Genomic DNA, 16,638 nt, shown 5'->3' with positions numbered 1-16,638 from the left:
GGTTCGTCCTTGTTGATGAGCTTACTAATCTAGTCAAATTTATTATCTCTATTTTTAGCCAAAATTTAGTACTTACCCAAAATAGTCATCAATATTATAGGTCTGTAAAATGGTTTATTATTTCAGTTTTAATCTTTAAGGAATTTTATTTTTATAATTGAAAACGAAACTGTAGACTTTAAAATGGTCTACGGTTTCTTCTGAATGATCTACTGTTTTTCAAATCGTAGACCTTAAAATGGTCTACTGTTTCATTGTTTTTTAAATTACTATTTGTTAGAAGTTGAGTAGTACTTCATGTGTTTTGATTACAATACCCTTCCTAGTGTATATTACTAAAAAGATCTTTTTTAAAGTAAAAGTTAGTGGTTTTGATCTTATTCTCTCAAAAATCATAGTATGAGTTCAAATGAGTATATACTAGGTACATAAAGTAATCAAAATGCACGAAATAATAGTTAACTTCTACCAAATAGTAGTCAAATACCTAAAATATTTCAAAACCTTAGCTGTTTTGACGAAACAGTAGACCATTTTAAGGTCTACAGTTTAAAAAACAGTAGACCATTCAGAGGAAACTATAGACCATTTTAATGTCTACGGTTTCATTTCGAATTATGAAAAAAAAAATCTTAAGTATTAAAGCCGAAACCATAGACCATTTAAACGAAACAGTAGACCGTTTTACAAACCTATGATTTTGATATCTATTTTGGGGTTAAGTCCTAAATTTTAGCTAAAAATAGATAAGTCATTAAGGAATTTGGTTATATTAGTAAATGTTTCTATGTTCATTTATATTCATTCATTTAATACCTTAATGAAAATGAAAAGCAGTTTCTTAAACAAACAAATATAAACAAAAAAAATCCATTCGTTTGAACGTTCATTTATAGCCCTACCTTAAAGACATTAGTAATAACTAATGTCAATGAGGTAAAAATTATGCATCAAGACGGAACAAGATAGGTCACACAGTGGGATTCAAACAAAATATTTCACGCTCTTAAGTCTAATACAAGAAAACCAACATGATAGTATAGAAATAAAAAATAATTTAACGGGAAAGAAATAAAAAACAATTGTAAATTTTTATTGGATGACACCTCAAAATAAATACGAGTCAAAGAAGCACAAGGAGTAAAAGCTTTACCTCTTCGAGGTGAACAATCAATCAATCAATCAAAATACCCAAGCACAGGCTCACAGTAGGCATAAGCTCTATATATCTGTAACAACCACTATGATGACCCACTTTTTTAACCCTATAAAAATTGAGGTCAACCAACCAACCAACCAACCATAAATAAAACAACAACCAAACAAACATCCAATTCCTCAACTAACAATTTTCACTACACATAACAACTTAACAAAACACCACCGCGAATCACCATTTCACCTCTGTGTGTGTGCGTCTCCTCCTCCCCCTCCCCCATAAAAGCTTCCACCCCCATTATTATTATTGTTGTTATTATATCCTTCATTCCCTCCATACCCCTGGTTTGGGCCCACATAATTGGGGCCTGGGCCATACTTGTTAGGGCCCCACTGAAGCCCGGATCTCGAGTTATTCCATTTATGTTGCTTGTAGTATCTCCGACCCAATGTATTCGGGTTCCTAAATCTTTGAAAACCGGGGGGGTCGTTATCTGTACACCCCCGCCATGACTGTTCTTCGTTTACATGGCGGGGATACATGGGCAGCGGTGGAAAAGGGTGGAAAGTCATCGCCGGAGCAACCACCCAGCTCTCGCCGGAGGCGGCAGGTACCCCGATCTGTCGGAGGACGGAAGATGGTAGACCAAAAGCGGTGGGTAACCAGGAATTGTATCGGTCTTGGAGGTGGCCCTTCACCGGATCGCCGGAAGTTGATGCAAACAACAACTGGTGGTTGACCGGAGATGAAAATCCCGGAGGGGCATCTTCGTCCATATCTTCAATTTTTGTTTCTTGATTTTCATTGGTTACTAATGCTATATTTGGTATTAATGCTGTTATGTCACCCGGCTGGTCCCACCTGCTTTTACGTTTCCGGGTCCGGGTGCGGGTCCCGTCCGTGCAACTGCTGACACATGAGGCGGCGGAAGCTTCTACTGGCAGTGTATGGACCGTCGGCGGCGGCTTGATGGAGTTTTCGGAAACTTCCGGAAACCTTCTGTCGGTGGAATGACTGTTTTGCCCTTGAAAAGATTTGAAGTTCGAGATCGGTTCCGTTCTTTCCTTGTCCCTATCTGCCCGGATGACTTTTCGGGCATACCAGGGAATCCACTTGTCACGGAAATTTCTGGCGATTTGATGGACCTATTGGACGATAAAAAGTAAATAAAAAATAGAAAAAAATAATAATAATAAGTTGCTATTTTGGAGTATGTACCTGTTTGTCTGTATGCTCTGTCAATGACAAAATTGATTCCTTGAAGCTGAAAAAGAAGCCAAGGGGAATTTCATTACACTTTACACAAAACTATAAAATATTTTATGGTTTAATATGAAAAAACTAAATGCTGTGTTCATAATTTCTTTGTTCGGAATTCAGACCTTATGGCTCCATTAGGAGAAGGTTTTAAGATATTTTCCAGTGTAAGAATCTTTCCTTCAGCTAGAAACTCCAAGACCTGTCATGCATGGATAATATAGTAATTTAACAAATTGCGCTGTATAATATAACTTTGCCTCACTTTCTAAAACTTACCTTGAGAAGCTTTCGCAATATTGGAATCTTAATGAACTCTTTTCTATAATGTTTAATTAAGTTGTGTAACATCTGTAAACCTGTAAATTCAATTAAAAAAAAATTATAATCGCTAATAAGGAACACATAATCATGTGTATTTAAAAAGAAGCAAAAATAAAAACAATACCATTCTTGTTAATTATGTCGAACAAAACCGTTCGAGATTTTGTTTTCAGAAGTGCATCCAAGATCATAGAAAGGTCTCGATTACTGAAAAAATTATATCAACACAAAATCAGTATTTTTTTTTCCAAATATATTGATTATAACACTAAAAAATGTAGAAAATAACCTTTGAATTCCTTCACCATTGCCACTATGAGCAGTTAGACATAAAAGCTTCAAATAGCCCTTCCAAGCATCCTTCAAGATTAAATAAAATACACCAAACAATCAAAAGCAAATCAGATGATAAGACATATCAGAATACATATAAGAAAATAAAACATTTATTAATTTTGAAGTTATAAAAGAGCAACATTAGTACACAATGTATAGTTTTAACTCTCCTCTATATGTTTACTTATTTGTAACTAATGAGATTTTCATTTACAAAATTGTTTTTTGGAGCATAAGGGTAAAATAGTAATTTAGTCTTCTCTTATTCAGACAGTTTAGAAAAGAAAAAGAAACAACCATACCATTACCACTAAAGACAGAATAGCAAAGCATTATAAAATACACATGTACAAGTACTACTTACTCTTCGTTTGCTTATCCCTCCATCAGCATTTAGCAGAGTATTAAGTGCTTCTTGAACTGCATTGCAACATATCAAGCATATTATTATTATTATTTTTTTTTTTTTTACCAAAAGATGGTTTATAAATGAGAAAATGTTGAGTAAAAATACCTGCTTCAAATCGACCAGTTAAGGTGGGTTCCCCTATCCTTTTAGGTTTGTGAGGTGGCAGTGGCAGGGGTTTGGTATCTATGATCTCTGGTGGCTTATGGTTTTTAGATTTCCCTCTCTTCACCAATGATGATGGTTGCTTTGGGTGTGATTGTGGCTTTAAAATGACACACTTGTTTCCATTTTTATTAGCTTTTGGTTTCTTCTTTGATTCACTGTGCTTCACATCAGTCGCTTTATTAAAGGAAACATCTATTTTACTTTCTGATGAAGATCTTTCAAAGGAAACTTCTCTTTCTGTTGACCCAATAGGAACAACTGTATTTTTATCATCATCAATGGCTAATAAAGAATCGTTCTCATTCTCCACATCCTCTGAGTGTCCAGGAGTCATAGAAAACTTGTCTGTTACAGGACTATTATTTTTAGAAGCACTTTGTGTCTCGGTTATTAACAAATTATCCAACTTATTATTGTTATGGTTTTCATAAAATGTAACAGGTTCAGGAAACTCATCATCAGAATCACCCGAAACCACTGTTTCAGAACTTAGTGGATCCCCACCAATCACGCCTCGACACCTGGACGACCCACACACACATTTTTTGGCTGCAGCCCCAAAGACCCTTACATAGTTGTAATCAAATGTCAGCTCTTCCCCCTGAAACTCAACAAAATTAAGATATAAATAATATACCATGACATGTGATGTGAATAAAATAGGCCTAAGTGCAAGATATAGCAATTTCGTTACATTTATGTGTGTATTATAACGAAAGCAGATTTTATTTCTTGCATTTAAGCCAAGAAAGTAATAAATAATACAAAGCAACAGATGTGCATACCTTCTGAATATCTCTTATTGCAAAGAGTCCAATGCAGACTTCCCCATTAACCATCCACTGGTCAGATAGAACACAAATTAAGTAGTAAGTTGACAAATTAAAATACATTCAAGTAATATTTTCCAGTTATGATTTAATATTCAAATAAATTGAATTCAAGTATATATTTTCCAGTGAGGTTTGTTCACATAAAACATTGTGCTTGTAACTTGTTAGTAAACTAACCTTTTCAGTGCGACAATTTGGTTGACAGCTGTGATTTATAAAACGGCCCAAGTTTCCTTTAGCACAAGCATCTATAACCTGAAAATAAAAAAGAAACAATGTCAATAGAGCTTTATGATAGGAATCACTAGTTCTATTTTCAGTTTATTAAAGTGCAGACTAACCTCACTGCCATTCAATGTCATGAAATAGAAATGCTTATGACCCTTTCGAGCATATTCTTTTTGTCGAGCCTCATAAGCAGGCATATCAAGCACCTACAAAAAATTAATAATATGTAAAAAAAATATATGAAATTGTATTTGTATAACTTGCATTATAAGCAAGTTATATCTTGCAACAAGAAGGTTCCATGATCTTATTGTATAGTGCCAAATGAAAAAAAAAATGACAAAAGTAGACATGTTACCTCCCCCACATATTCAATTAGGAACCTTCCTTTGGGAATATCCTCTTGCAACTGAAGCCCAAACCCCTTCTTTCCACATGGAAAACATTTCAGTTTGGAGTACTTGCGTTTTTGAAACTGCAAATCAAAATAAGATGCAAATGTCAATATGCCATAACCTCTTTGAATAAACACATACACTCAAAATTTAAATTACAAATAACCTGTTGATTTGAACACAAATCTCCACAGGGGCATGTTCCCTTTACACATTCTATATTCAGCATCCTATTAAGACATTCATCCCGACATCCCATGCGCCCATCTAATGAAGGTTTACAGTGGCAAACCATGATCTAATAGTCATTTCAAGAACACACATTTTAGCAAACACACTACATGTTAGATTTAATAACTAAATTTTATACATCTAATAAATAATAAAACAAATAACCTCATCAATAGTCTGATTTTTACGATTGCGATGCAGAAACATGTTTGTCTTTATAAGCTTCCAAGAGAGTTGTGGAGGATCTGCAACAATGGCATGATTAATGAGGAGATGGAAGTTCAAGCAAACAAAAGATTGTCAGGTCAACAAGTCAACACGTACCTATTTGCTGCTTTTGTCCCGATTGACTGGAATTCAACTGTGTATTAGAAGCATCCTCCTCACCAGATGCTTCAGATAACTCCAACTCCTCGTTTATATCAGCATTCGACTTTTCTTGTGGAATTGAACAATCCCCAAAGCTTTTATCCATGTTGTCCTTACAAATCCTTCACGTTATAAAAAATTTCAAGTATTTAGACACCAATATATATATATATATATATATATATATATATATATATATATATATATATTGTTGTATCATAGGTTGAAAAAAGATAAAATCATACCATCTGCATTCAGTGGATTCAATAGAATCTGCAAGTATAGCTGATATACGTCTCCATTTATGACAATCATCACAACACACCCAAGCACTTCGTGGAGATCCAGACCCTTCAACTTGTTTCTCACCATGGTCAAACTTGTCACATGATAAAACATCATTGACATTGACTATTTCTGGACTAGGAATTGCACTTCCAACACCACAATCACTTGATTGATGGGAAGAATGTAGTCCTTCTGCAGTTCCACTAATTTGAGTCTCTGGAATAACATTAATAACTTCAGAATCAGGTGAAGTTCCAGGATCTGAACACCTGTTTTCAACTGATTCTCCTACTCCTCCCAAATCATCACTTCTTTTATCAACATTCTCATTCGAGGCACTAGGCGCCTCCTTTTCATAATTCTCCTTTATATCACTTTCAAGGGTGGAAGCTTCTATTTTGACCTCAGTGTAACTTTCAAGATCATTATCTATGCTAGGTATCGTATTAAATTGGCAATTTTGAATAGCTTTTGTCCCGACTTTGAACTTCAAAAGAAGACCCTTTTTTGTATTCCTCTTTCCTCCCTTATTTCCTGTCCTTCCCCTTATTGATGACTCTTCTACATCTTCATTTGCATTGACATTGACATTCTTTTTAAATATTTCATCTATTTTTCCTCCAACTCCCCAAGCTGAAGGGCGGGCCCGGGAGATCAAATTACTTCTTCTTCTTCTTCCAACATCAGCAGATAACAAATCTAACATTGGCTTCTTTCCAGAAGCTCTTCTGCTTTTTCTTGCAGCCAATTTGGTATCAGTTTTCTGATTCGATGTAACCTTTCGTGTACTTCTCCGAGTTGATGAACATCTGATGTTTTGCACATGGTTATCTCTCACCTCAGAGGATTCAGTTAAGACAATAGAGTTAAAAGGGTCAACAAGGGAATCAGTATTTGGTTCATCTACATTGTGAGAAGGGTCATTGTCAGTAACTGGTAAGGGCTCACATGATTCTAAGTATACTGATAATGTATCAGTTAAACAATTTGACTGCATAGTAGACACAAGTTCATTGAAGTCACATGGAGTGTCTTCTGCATCTTCTGGCAATATCTCAGAATCTTGATTTGCCATCAAAGATTCGTGCATAATGTTGAAATCCCTTTGATTGGTTTAAGCACTAAGAACCATCGACCATCAACTTTCCTGCAATCATTATTATGAAAGATGAATATGAATATACAAAGAGAAGATAAACATATGAACATGCATCAGGAAAATGCAATCCTAGGTTTCACGCCTATTATATCATAAGTGATGCCTCCTACAATTATATATGTTGTTATGTAAAGTCATAAAAAGAACACTGAGGGTTTCGTATTTCATTTTATGAGAGAGAATGAGCAATCAAGTGATGTTTGGTGTTCATAAATTTACAAAATCCATCACAAAAACTGATAAGAGCAATTTAATGCAGACATAAATGTAGCGATAACTCTGTCACGTGCTATAGTCAGGGGCGGCTGCACGTGGGGGTGACGAGAGCAACCGTCTCCAGAATTATGGGCTTTTTGGTAATTTTGCCCATAAAAAAGTTTTGAAAATAAAAATTATAGGCACAGACAAATCTGATAAAGGATTGGTGAAATTTCAAAAAGGGTTTATGAAGTTAACTGATAGTCAACGATTCGTTATACTTAACTTACTTGGAAACTATTTGTTGACTTGTTGTACTTAAATTAGGTACTGAACCTTGCCGGGAGGAAAACACCATAAAACCATTATCTAATGGAAAAAACAGATAAATCTTTCAGCATACATATGGTATATATGTATATACTGCATTAATGCTTCCAATTCAAGTTTATCTCGATAAGTAGACACGCAAATAAATACAGCAGATTTTTATATCATAAAATTTAACTTGAAGGTTTTTGCCTACTGTTCATCCAGTAAACCAACCTTCAATTCATACATAATTATCTGTAAATTTAGGGGAAAATGGTAATTTGCGAATATTTACCATCTTGTATGAGAAAAGAAAGCGACAATCAACAATAAAGTAGGCGCTGCATACCAACTGATTCAATGGAAACGTCCCTGAAACAATAAAATGCAAGTCAAGGCAGACACAATTACACACATACCGCAAACAAAGAAATTAAAATCGCCTCAATCATTAAGAGGGAGAATGGGATGAAATAGAAAAAAAAACGAAGGAAAGCAAAAACCCTAATATTAGAGAGACAAATTCTTCAAATTAAAACCAAAAAACCTAGCAGGGAGACTGCACTCATAGGTCAATGCAGTAGCAAATTAAATAATACGACAAACAAAGCCCCACCGACAGGTGACCTTAACAATTTGGCGCAAGAAAAAGAAGCAAAAGATCATCATATTCATACCTGAAGAAGAACGATTCAGTGAACAAAATAAAAAAAAAACGGGAGGCGTCGCGAGAGAGCAAGAATTTGGTGATTATATCAACACGCAAGAGGAACAGTTTAGAGAGAGAAAGGGGAGAATCGATATGGCGCTGCAGAGAAACACGTTTGGTTTGGGGGAAATTTAGGAGAAAGGTCTGCGACCCCAAAAATATTATTTGGGTTTGTGTGTGTTTCGTTTTCGTAGGTGTGTTGTGCTTACTACTTCTTATATTGCATCCAAAAAAATAAACTTGTTACTTTTAATGTTTACATTAAAAAAAATCATGTATAATTTGTAAGATTAAATTGTCTTTTTATTGGTATATTGGACTGAATTCATGATTTCGAACCAAATGACCATTTGATTTCTAATTGCGTTTTTAAGAATCTTTGATAATTTACTTGGTAATAAATGAATATAAGATTTGAACTTTTGATATTTAGTTATATGGCAATAGTTAACGTCTTCTAAAAAAGATATTTGGCATATTATAAAAGATAAATTGACTTGGTTGCAAAATTTTAAAGAATGTAATTTTGGTAATTATTATAAACATTTTGAGAAAGACATTATTATGTTAGATTTTCAATATATCAATTAGGTAAGTTTTGATACGTGTGACTGTGCAAGGTATAATCAAAAGAAATACATGGAGGGCTCTAAACTTATAAAAGAAATCTAAGATTTTGGTTTCAAAGCTTCCTCAATCAATATATTTGAAGTGTTTTATTATTATTATTATCTTCTCTTATGGTAGAAAAATGTTAGTCATAATTTAGGAGAGTGAGTGTGATATGGGAGTTGGCTTAAGAAGCAAGGTTTTTATGGATTTTTTATAAAAACTAGATGAAGATCAGTCGCGCCAATTGTGTGGGTTTGAATGGTCGGTAATTTAAGGGAAATGGAGCGTTCATGTTTTCTTGAGATGTTTGTTGACCTTTTTCGTACTTGGCATGTTAGTGTCTTTTTTTGTATTATTGTTGTTGTTTGAATTCAATACTTAAACAGATTGAGGAAAATTTGACAGAAAAAGTTATCATTAAGATTGGTTATGTTTGTATGTAAGTTAATAATTATGAGATAGTTGTTTCAATTCATTTATTTGGTGGTCATATTAAAGTTGTTTACTATGAGGGTAATTTGGGGAGTGACTATATTAATTTTGTAATATTCGAAGAGTCTGGTTTGAGTGTGGTTATAGATCTGTGATAGTTATAGTAATATTTTTTAAATTGGTCTTTGTGCTAGTAATGAGTATTAGGCAGAAAAAAATATTCTGCTTCATTAAACGTAACCCAATTTCACATTGCATGATGAGACATAAATAAAAAGGAAGAAAACTTATTTGTGTTTATTATAGCATCCTCTGTATTGTTTTTTTTTTCATTACAACCCTTGTATGTACCTTTAATTTTTTTTTTCTTATTAAGATATTGCATTTTAACATTTTTTCAGTCTTGTTTTATTACGAATTAGGATTTAGGTCAAAATGGGTATGTTTCTTTAAAAATACAACGTTCTAATAAAAAAAACTATGAAAATAGAATGCTATCATAAACAAGTAGTTGAACATATGTTACAATTAACCACTTAAAAGTATATTGTTGTTAGTTAAGCTCCGATGAAACTTCAGACCAAGGATTCAATCAGATTTTAGAACAAAGTATTTTACTTTTTTTACAGTAAAAAATTATGTGGGTCCAATTTTTAATTCAATAAAGTTTATTCTTTCTAACAATAAATTCTCTTTTCCTGTCATCCCCTTAAATCTACTATTTAATACACATAAAATATTTATTATTTTATGTCAAAACGATACTAGTTTATAAAACATTGGTTTGACACTTATAGCCCCTTAAATCTACTATTTAGTACACATAAAATAATAAAATATTATTATTTTATGTCAAAACTATACTAGTTTATAAAACATTGGTTTGGCATTTATATGTTATAAGTGTAACACCCTGTTCTGAAAATATTTGTTTATGGATTTCAGAGGCCAAGGCCAGGGACTTTGGTCTTTTATGGGTATTAAAGTTTTTATTCGAGAGGTTTTTGGGCCGAGGTGTGTCGCTAGAAACGTAGGGCTTCTCGCCACCTTTTCGTGGATTTAAAGTTCGTTGGAAACGGACCTCAAATAAGGAAGATATAACACTTGGAAGTCATTGGCATTAATGGTCCCCGATGGAAAAGGTTGACAAGGAAGGACCATGCATGGAAAGTGGAAGACGCGTTGGAACACCCAGCGTAAGCTAGGTTACGCCCAGCGTATAAAGGGAAATGGTCGCAGATACCTTATGCGTACCCCCAACGTGCAGGAAGTACGCCCATCATACGTCTAGTGTCCGAAAAACCTAATTTTAGGGCCAACCACTATATAAAAAACATAATGACTCAAACCCTAGCCTCCTTATCTGTCTTCCAACCTCAGAGAAACCATAGAACGCCTCATTCTTCATCTTTGGGTGATTTTGACTTCAAGAAGCTCATTCTAGGTGGTGAAAGCTTGGAAGAAGAAAAGAAGAAGTTGGCAAGGAAGAACTTGGGAAGTTGGAGCTCATAGATCTGGAATAGCATCATCATTTGGAACTTTTTGGAGGTATAGAGTTCATAACTTTACCTAAGAATACTTAGATGTAGTGTAGTTTGGTTTTGGAGTCATTTTGGTCCCAAGAATAGACCTTTATGATGAAATCTCGTTTTTTAGCTTAGGGTTGCCACCCTCAGAGCTAAAAGGATCCCATAAGCAGTAAAGTCTCCATCTTGAATGTCTTAATGGGTTCATGCATGAGATCTAGCCCTCCTCATGCAAGTAATGCATCATTTTTTGGAGTTTAGGCTTGTCTGGGCCAAGTAAAGTCACCAAGTCAGTGACTTTATGGATTAAGTCGTGGAAAAGGATCAGGATTTATGATTATAGCTTCTGAAGTGGAGTATTAAGCCCTTAATGGGAAAAGGACTTAACATGGGATTTACGTTGAGTGTACGTGCATGTACGCCCAACGTACACACCTTCTAGCCTGTACGCTTAGCGTAAGGCATATTAAGGGGATTGGGACCAATGTAGCAAATTGGGCCATTAGTGGGCTTGGGAAGCTTACCTAGTGTTGAGCCTTTTTATATTGCAATTTTGGGCCTTGGAAATGGACCAAGTTGGAAAGGGGTAGAATGGTCATTTTACCCTAAGGAGGATTATTAAATTGGACTAAGTGGTATTTTGGTATTGGTAGCTCGAGGAGCCGAAGGATCAGCAATTTGAGGAATTGTCGGTTAGCAGCCAAAAGTGTATCGACAAGATTCGACAGTGCGAGGTGAGTTTCCCTTTGTGTGAATGGGTCTAAGGCCATAATTTCGGCCCATGTAGTTTATGAGTAGGGAGACCCGAGTGTTAGACCTAAGCAATGTATGCTAGTATGTTATTACGGACCAAGGTCCGATGTCGGGCGGGTGCCCGAGGAAGGTTTATATGTATGTTATTTCGGACCAAGGTTTGATGCTCGGGCAAGCCCGAGGAATGTTGCATGTTAGTTTATACTTGTTGTCTGTATGATACTTATATGTGTCTGGTAGGGAGGTGAGTGTGGGCGAGGTCCCGTATCTCACCACTAGCTGAGTACGGACGGGGTTCCGTTTCACATTAATAGCATATTAGAGGTGAGTCCCGAGATAAAAGAGAAGTGAGTGTGGGCGGGGGCGGGGGCCCGTATATCACTATCAGTAGGAGTGTGGACGGGGTTCCATGACCCATCAGTAGCAGGATAGAGGCGGGGCCCAAGATAGACGAGGCCTTAGAACATAAATGCAATAGAGTGTGTTTGGCTTATATTTTATGTGTTATGTTATATGTTCGTATATGTTAAGCGGGCGGGGCCCAGAGACAGACATGGCCTAAGAGAAACAAATCTTTATATCGAGCGGGGCTCGATATCAGGCGGGGCCTGATGCCGGGTTGGGTCCGATGCTAGAGCAAGTCCGATGCCGGGAAAGTCCCGATGCAGCGGGCGGAGCCCCAGTATATGATTATGTATGTGGTATGTGGTAGGTTGGGGAACTCACTAAGCTTCGTGCTTACGATTTTCAGTTTTGGTTTAAGGTACTTCCAATATTGGTGTGGAAGAACTCGGGTTGATCGCATGACACACACCAAAGAATTTTAGCCTGAGATGATTTACTCTGATAAAAATGAATAAGTGTTTTGAGATGATACTCTAATACTTTAACATGTTATGTTGTTAGAATAATATAACTATTAAAATAACATAAGCATTTTTACTACAAAATTATACAAGAAACATATTGAAACAACCCAAAATATGACCCAAAATTTTTTGTTTAAACAATATTGAAAGCTAACAATCATCCATAACATATAATGAAACCGTATGTCACAAATCCCAAAAAGTTATAATAGATGTGTCATGACAAAGAACTATATCAACATATCATAGTATCTGAAACAAACTCCCAGGATAAAATAAACTGAAGTTGTGGTGTGTGCGATGCCATCAACCCGAGCTCTTCCCTTTGCTAGCAGAGGTACCTGAAACCAAAACTGAAAATTGTAAGCACAAAGCTTAGTGAGCTCCCCCAAACTACAACATACCATACAATAACATATAAAGCACATACTAGGCCTTGCCCACTGCACCGAACCGAAGTCCAGGAACTATATCGGACCGAAGTCCGGAGACTAACCAGGGCCTTGCCCTCTGCCTGAAGTCCGGAACTACTGCATCGGACCGAAGTTCGGAACTGATTGGGACTTTGTCTCCTACATCGGACTGAAGTCTGGAATTGACTGCATCAGATCGAAGTCCGGAACTGACTGAATCATAACATAACATAAACATATCAACTAGCATGAACACATATATTGCATACTGCATCGGACCAGGGTCCGAACACATAACACAGAACATGGTTGAATCACAAAGACATCAAGCAATCTAACTACTGCATCAGACTGAGGTCCGAAACTACTACTAACTAAATGGGCCGACATTGTGGCCGTAGACCCGTTCCTACTGGAAGGAAAACTCACCTCGTAACGCTGGCTGCTGAGATGCTAACTCTAACGCTGGCTGACTGCTGCTCTAGAAATGTCCGGCTACAATCCCACAAACACTAGGTTAGGTACTGATAAACGCCCTCAAGGTAAAATGACTATTTACTCCTTGGTCAAAGTCAGTTTTCAATTGACCGGACTCACCGAGTTGGGTCGTCAACTAGTCGAGTCCCTATCATCCAATCTGGTCCTCTACCCGCTTCCACTCGTCGAGTTTGGCAAAGACTCGATGAGTTCTTCTTTGATGCCAACATAAAATATAACTTCATCCGACTCGTTGAATTGTATGAACAACTCGTCGAGTTCTTCTTCAACAAACGAACACGTCTAGACTGTGACTCGCCGAGTTAGATGGACAACTCGTCGTGTCTGAAGAACAACTCGCCGAGTTGAAGAACAACTCGTCGAGTCACTTGCATGCAAACACCATACAGGAGATTTTGATCGATTCCAGCGTATGCAACTCATAGATTTGAGTTCCTAGGGTGGTTTTTACTCGTAAAGTTTCCAACTTTACGTGCATGCATGCATATCCACGAGTTTAAAGGGCTCTAAATGGACTAAAAGCGTAGATATAGGCTTGCATACAAATTTGACTCAATAAAGGCAATGGATATGAGCTTTTAGAGCTCGATCATGACTAGATCTGATGTCCATTCGCTCCTATAAGGTCTCTATTCACTAACAAGCCAAAGAATGACTTTATTGGGGTTTTAATGGAGATTCAAACATGGAAACAGTAAATGTTCAAGTTGTACCTCACAAAGCTCTGAAATGGACTCAGGGTCTTGGATCTTCTTCTCCTACTTTGGATATGCCATCCTTCTTCTCTCTAAATCTTCAAAGAATAACAAAATACACTCAAAAAGCCAAAAGGAATGTTAGGGTTTTCGAGAGGAGCATTATGGAAGTGATGGGGGCTGACTTGAGGCCCCAAGAGTTGTTTAAATAGGGTGTAAACCCTTGAACTTAAGGTTTCATCCAGACTTGCGGACTCGCCGAGTCCAAGAATATGGACTCGTTGAGTTGCATACTTAAATGTGCTCGGTATCCTATCTCTACTCGACGAGTCAGGCTACGAACTCGTCGAGTTCCCCTTGAAAACTGAAAAAAAAAACATATTTAAATTACGTACCAGAAATGGGGCGTTATACATACTTAGTTATAAAAGCTAGTGTCTTATGCTATACATGGATACCAATTATGCTTGACTTTTATAAACTCTATACAAATTCATTATGCTTAATAACTTATCCACTTATAAGTTAGAGATGGGATCTTTTTACCTACCTTAGTTAAGGGCTTTTTAGTGAGAATATATTCATTAGTTAAGTCTCACTAAAAAGCCCTTAACTAAGCTAGGTAAAAAGCTCTCATCTCTAACTTATATAGACTTAACTAATGAATATATTCTCACTAAAAAGCCCTTAACTAAGATAGGTAAAAAGCTCTCATCTCTAACTTATAAGTGGATAAGTTATTAAGCATAATGAATTTGTATAGAGTTTATAAAAGTCAAGCATAATTGGTATCCATGTATAGCATAACTAATGAATATATTGGTATCAAAAGTATTTTAAGTATAACACATGGTCTTAGTTGTTTCAAAAATATTTTAAGTATGAATTTACTTATGCAAATATACAATTTGGTTTCCAAAGCTTATTTGCAAACACTGTTTTAAGTATGGTTATACTTACAAAGAAAATATTTTTTAGACTTTTTAAAAGTAGCATAGTGTTGTTAGCAGAAAACCTGTGACCCTCACTAGCTTTATATTGACCCTCAAAATTTCATGTATTCTAAGTGAATCAGTTACTCAAGTATCCAAACGGTGAATAATCATGGATTTCAAGCAATTTAGTTTACCAGCTTTTGTTATGTCTGCCTGCGTGTTAAGACAATTCATGTATTACTATTATTTATAAGAACCATGTATTAAAACTTAAAGATGGAATACAAAAACTATTTTGTTTATTGTTGTACTTCTGATATATATTCACTTTACCTGTGATATATGAACTTGATCGCACAACCCGACATGTTCTGCCGCCTCGGCTGAGGATGTGACAAACGACTCCGCGTGACCAATGATATACGGAGTTTTGCTTTGTTTTGAATATGGCTTAGTGTGAAGATGTGCTAACGACTACTTTGCCAAGCTTTTAATGATACTCTGAGGTTCTATCTGCGAAAAAATCAACCCGTTGCTTGTTAAACAATACTTATCTAGAGCCTTATTGAAGACTACACTGTCACGTTCCTCGGTTTTTTAGTTTGACGATAAGTTGTTGTATATGTCGGTAGACTTTGACATTTTCAAGTTCAAATACTTCCATTTTGTGCTAATTTGGTGTTTCGACCGATATGATTTAACCTCCATCACCACATAGAATTTTTATTCGACATTGTTCCAAAATTTATCCGATTTTTGAGCTTTTCGTATTTCGGAACCTCCGCAGAGGCGATCTAGGCGACTGCCAATGCGTCCCTGTCATTTTGAGTCCACTCTCTAAGAGGAGCTAGACCATTTAAGTTTGCTTTCAATTTTTTCCCCTTTCCATACGGTTAGGGTTTCGGTTCCGATTATGTTTCAAGCACCACCACATCTTCATCATGTTGTGTTTGCAAAAGAGGGTGACACTTGGGGTTGTGATATAAACGGCAATACGGGTTGGTATTCTAGGGGTTTTTGGAAAATAGATCGTGGTGACAAGTAAAATTGTGTACCCCATGATGTTAAACATATTGGTTTACGGGGTAATTCCCATACGCGAGTAATCGTTGTGGTTCAGTTTAGAAAACATCATAAAGAGATGTATCATGATGAGGTGGTGTGTTTCATGATGAACCATTTTCATTTTTAGTGAAATTTGAGAAAGTTATGATGTTTGTTGATAGAAAAAATGTGTTTCGTGGTTGATGCATTTATATATATTTAATGCAACAATGGTGAAAAGAAGAAAAAAATATGAAAAAGACAACATCGGATAACGGAACTCTCCAAGCTCGACGTGCTGTCTCATAAGTGGTGTAGACCAGCCAACCCCGACTACACACCTCCTTACCGGACCCCTTTCCGGGATAATAAGCCTTAAAGCCTAACTCCTAAGTCTTAACCGTAAGTACATAGAAATCTGGGCTTGGGCTGCGGTATGTGGGCCACAGTAGTGACTGATGGAATGGGTTACATTGAGGAAGGAGACAA

The 16,638-nt window shown here is 36.2% G+C and overlaps 1 protein-coding gene across 2 annotated transcripts; it reads right to left on the bottom strand.

The window, feature by feature from the left end:
- Positions 1 to 1,072: 1,072 nt before the first annotated feature.
- Positions 1,073 to 8,567, bottom strand: EFS (histone-lysine N-methyltransferase). Of its 2 annotated transcripts, XM_078962492.1 has the most exons (19): positions 8,341 to 8,567; positions 7,959 to 8,035; positions 7,642 to 7,720; positions 5,952 to 7,141; positions 5,662 to 5,828; positions 5,503 to 5,582; positions 5,273 to 5,404; positions 5,070 to 5,186; positions 4,825 to 4,917; positions 4,661 to 4,738; positions 4,436 to 4,492; positions 3,591 to 4,251; positions 3,441 to 3,496; positions 3,030 to 3,100; positions 2,865 to 2,947; positions 2,696 to 2,775; positions 2,542 to 2,618; positions 2,378 to 2,423; positions 1,073 to 2,304 (listed from the first exon to the last, which is right to left on the bottom strand). In XM_078962492.1, the coding sequence occupies exons 4-19, from the start codon at positions 7,082 to 7,084 to the stop codon at positions 1,399 to 1,401; spliced, it is 3,837 nt and encodes a 1,278-aa protein (XP_078818618.1). In that variant the 5' UTR covers positions 7,085 to 7,141; positions 7,642 to 7,720; positions 7,959 to 8,035; positions 8,341 to 8,567; the 3' UTR covers positions 1,073 to 1,398. The 2 variants fall into 2 exon arrangements, with proteins under 2 accessions (XP_078818618.1, XP_078818617.1); XM_078962491.1 differs by lacking the exon at positions 7,642 to 7,720.
- Between the last annotated feature and the right edge of the window lie 8,071 nt (positions 8,568 to 16,638).

Source organism: Lactuca saligna, chromosome 6, assembly GCF_052625555.1.
Source record: "Lactuca saligna cultivar CGN05327 chromosome 6, ASM5262555v1, whole genome shotgun sequence".
NCBI lineage: Eukaryota > Viridiplantae > Streptophyta > Magnoliopsida > Asterales > Asteraceae > Lactuca > Lactuca saligna.
Note: the sequence above shows the minus strand (reverse complement) of the source record. Positions and strands in the feature narration are given on the sequence as shown.

What these genes read in the sequence shown, in the direction of transcription:
- EFS (XM_078962492.1), bottom strand. Translation starts at nt 7,084, where the DNA reads ATGCACGAATCTTTGATGGCAAATCAAGATTCTGAGATATTGCCAGAA. An exon ending in CAAATTGTCGCACTGAAAAG is followed by an intron (nt 4,493 to 4,660) that starts GTTAGTTTACTA and finishes CTATCTGACCAG; the next exon opens with TGGATGGTTAATGGGGAAGT. An exon ending in CAATAAGAGATATTCAGAAG is followed by an intron (nt 4,252 to 4,435) that starts GTATGCACATCT and finishes GTTGAGTTTCAG; the next exon opens with GGGGAAGAGCTGACATTTGA.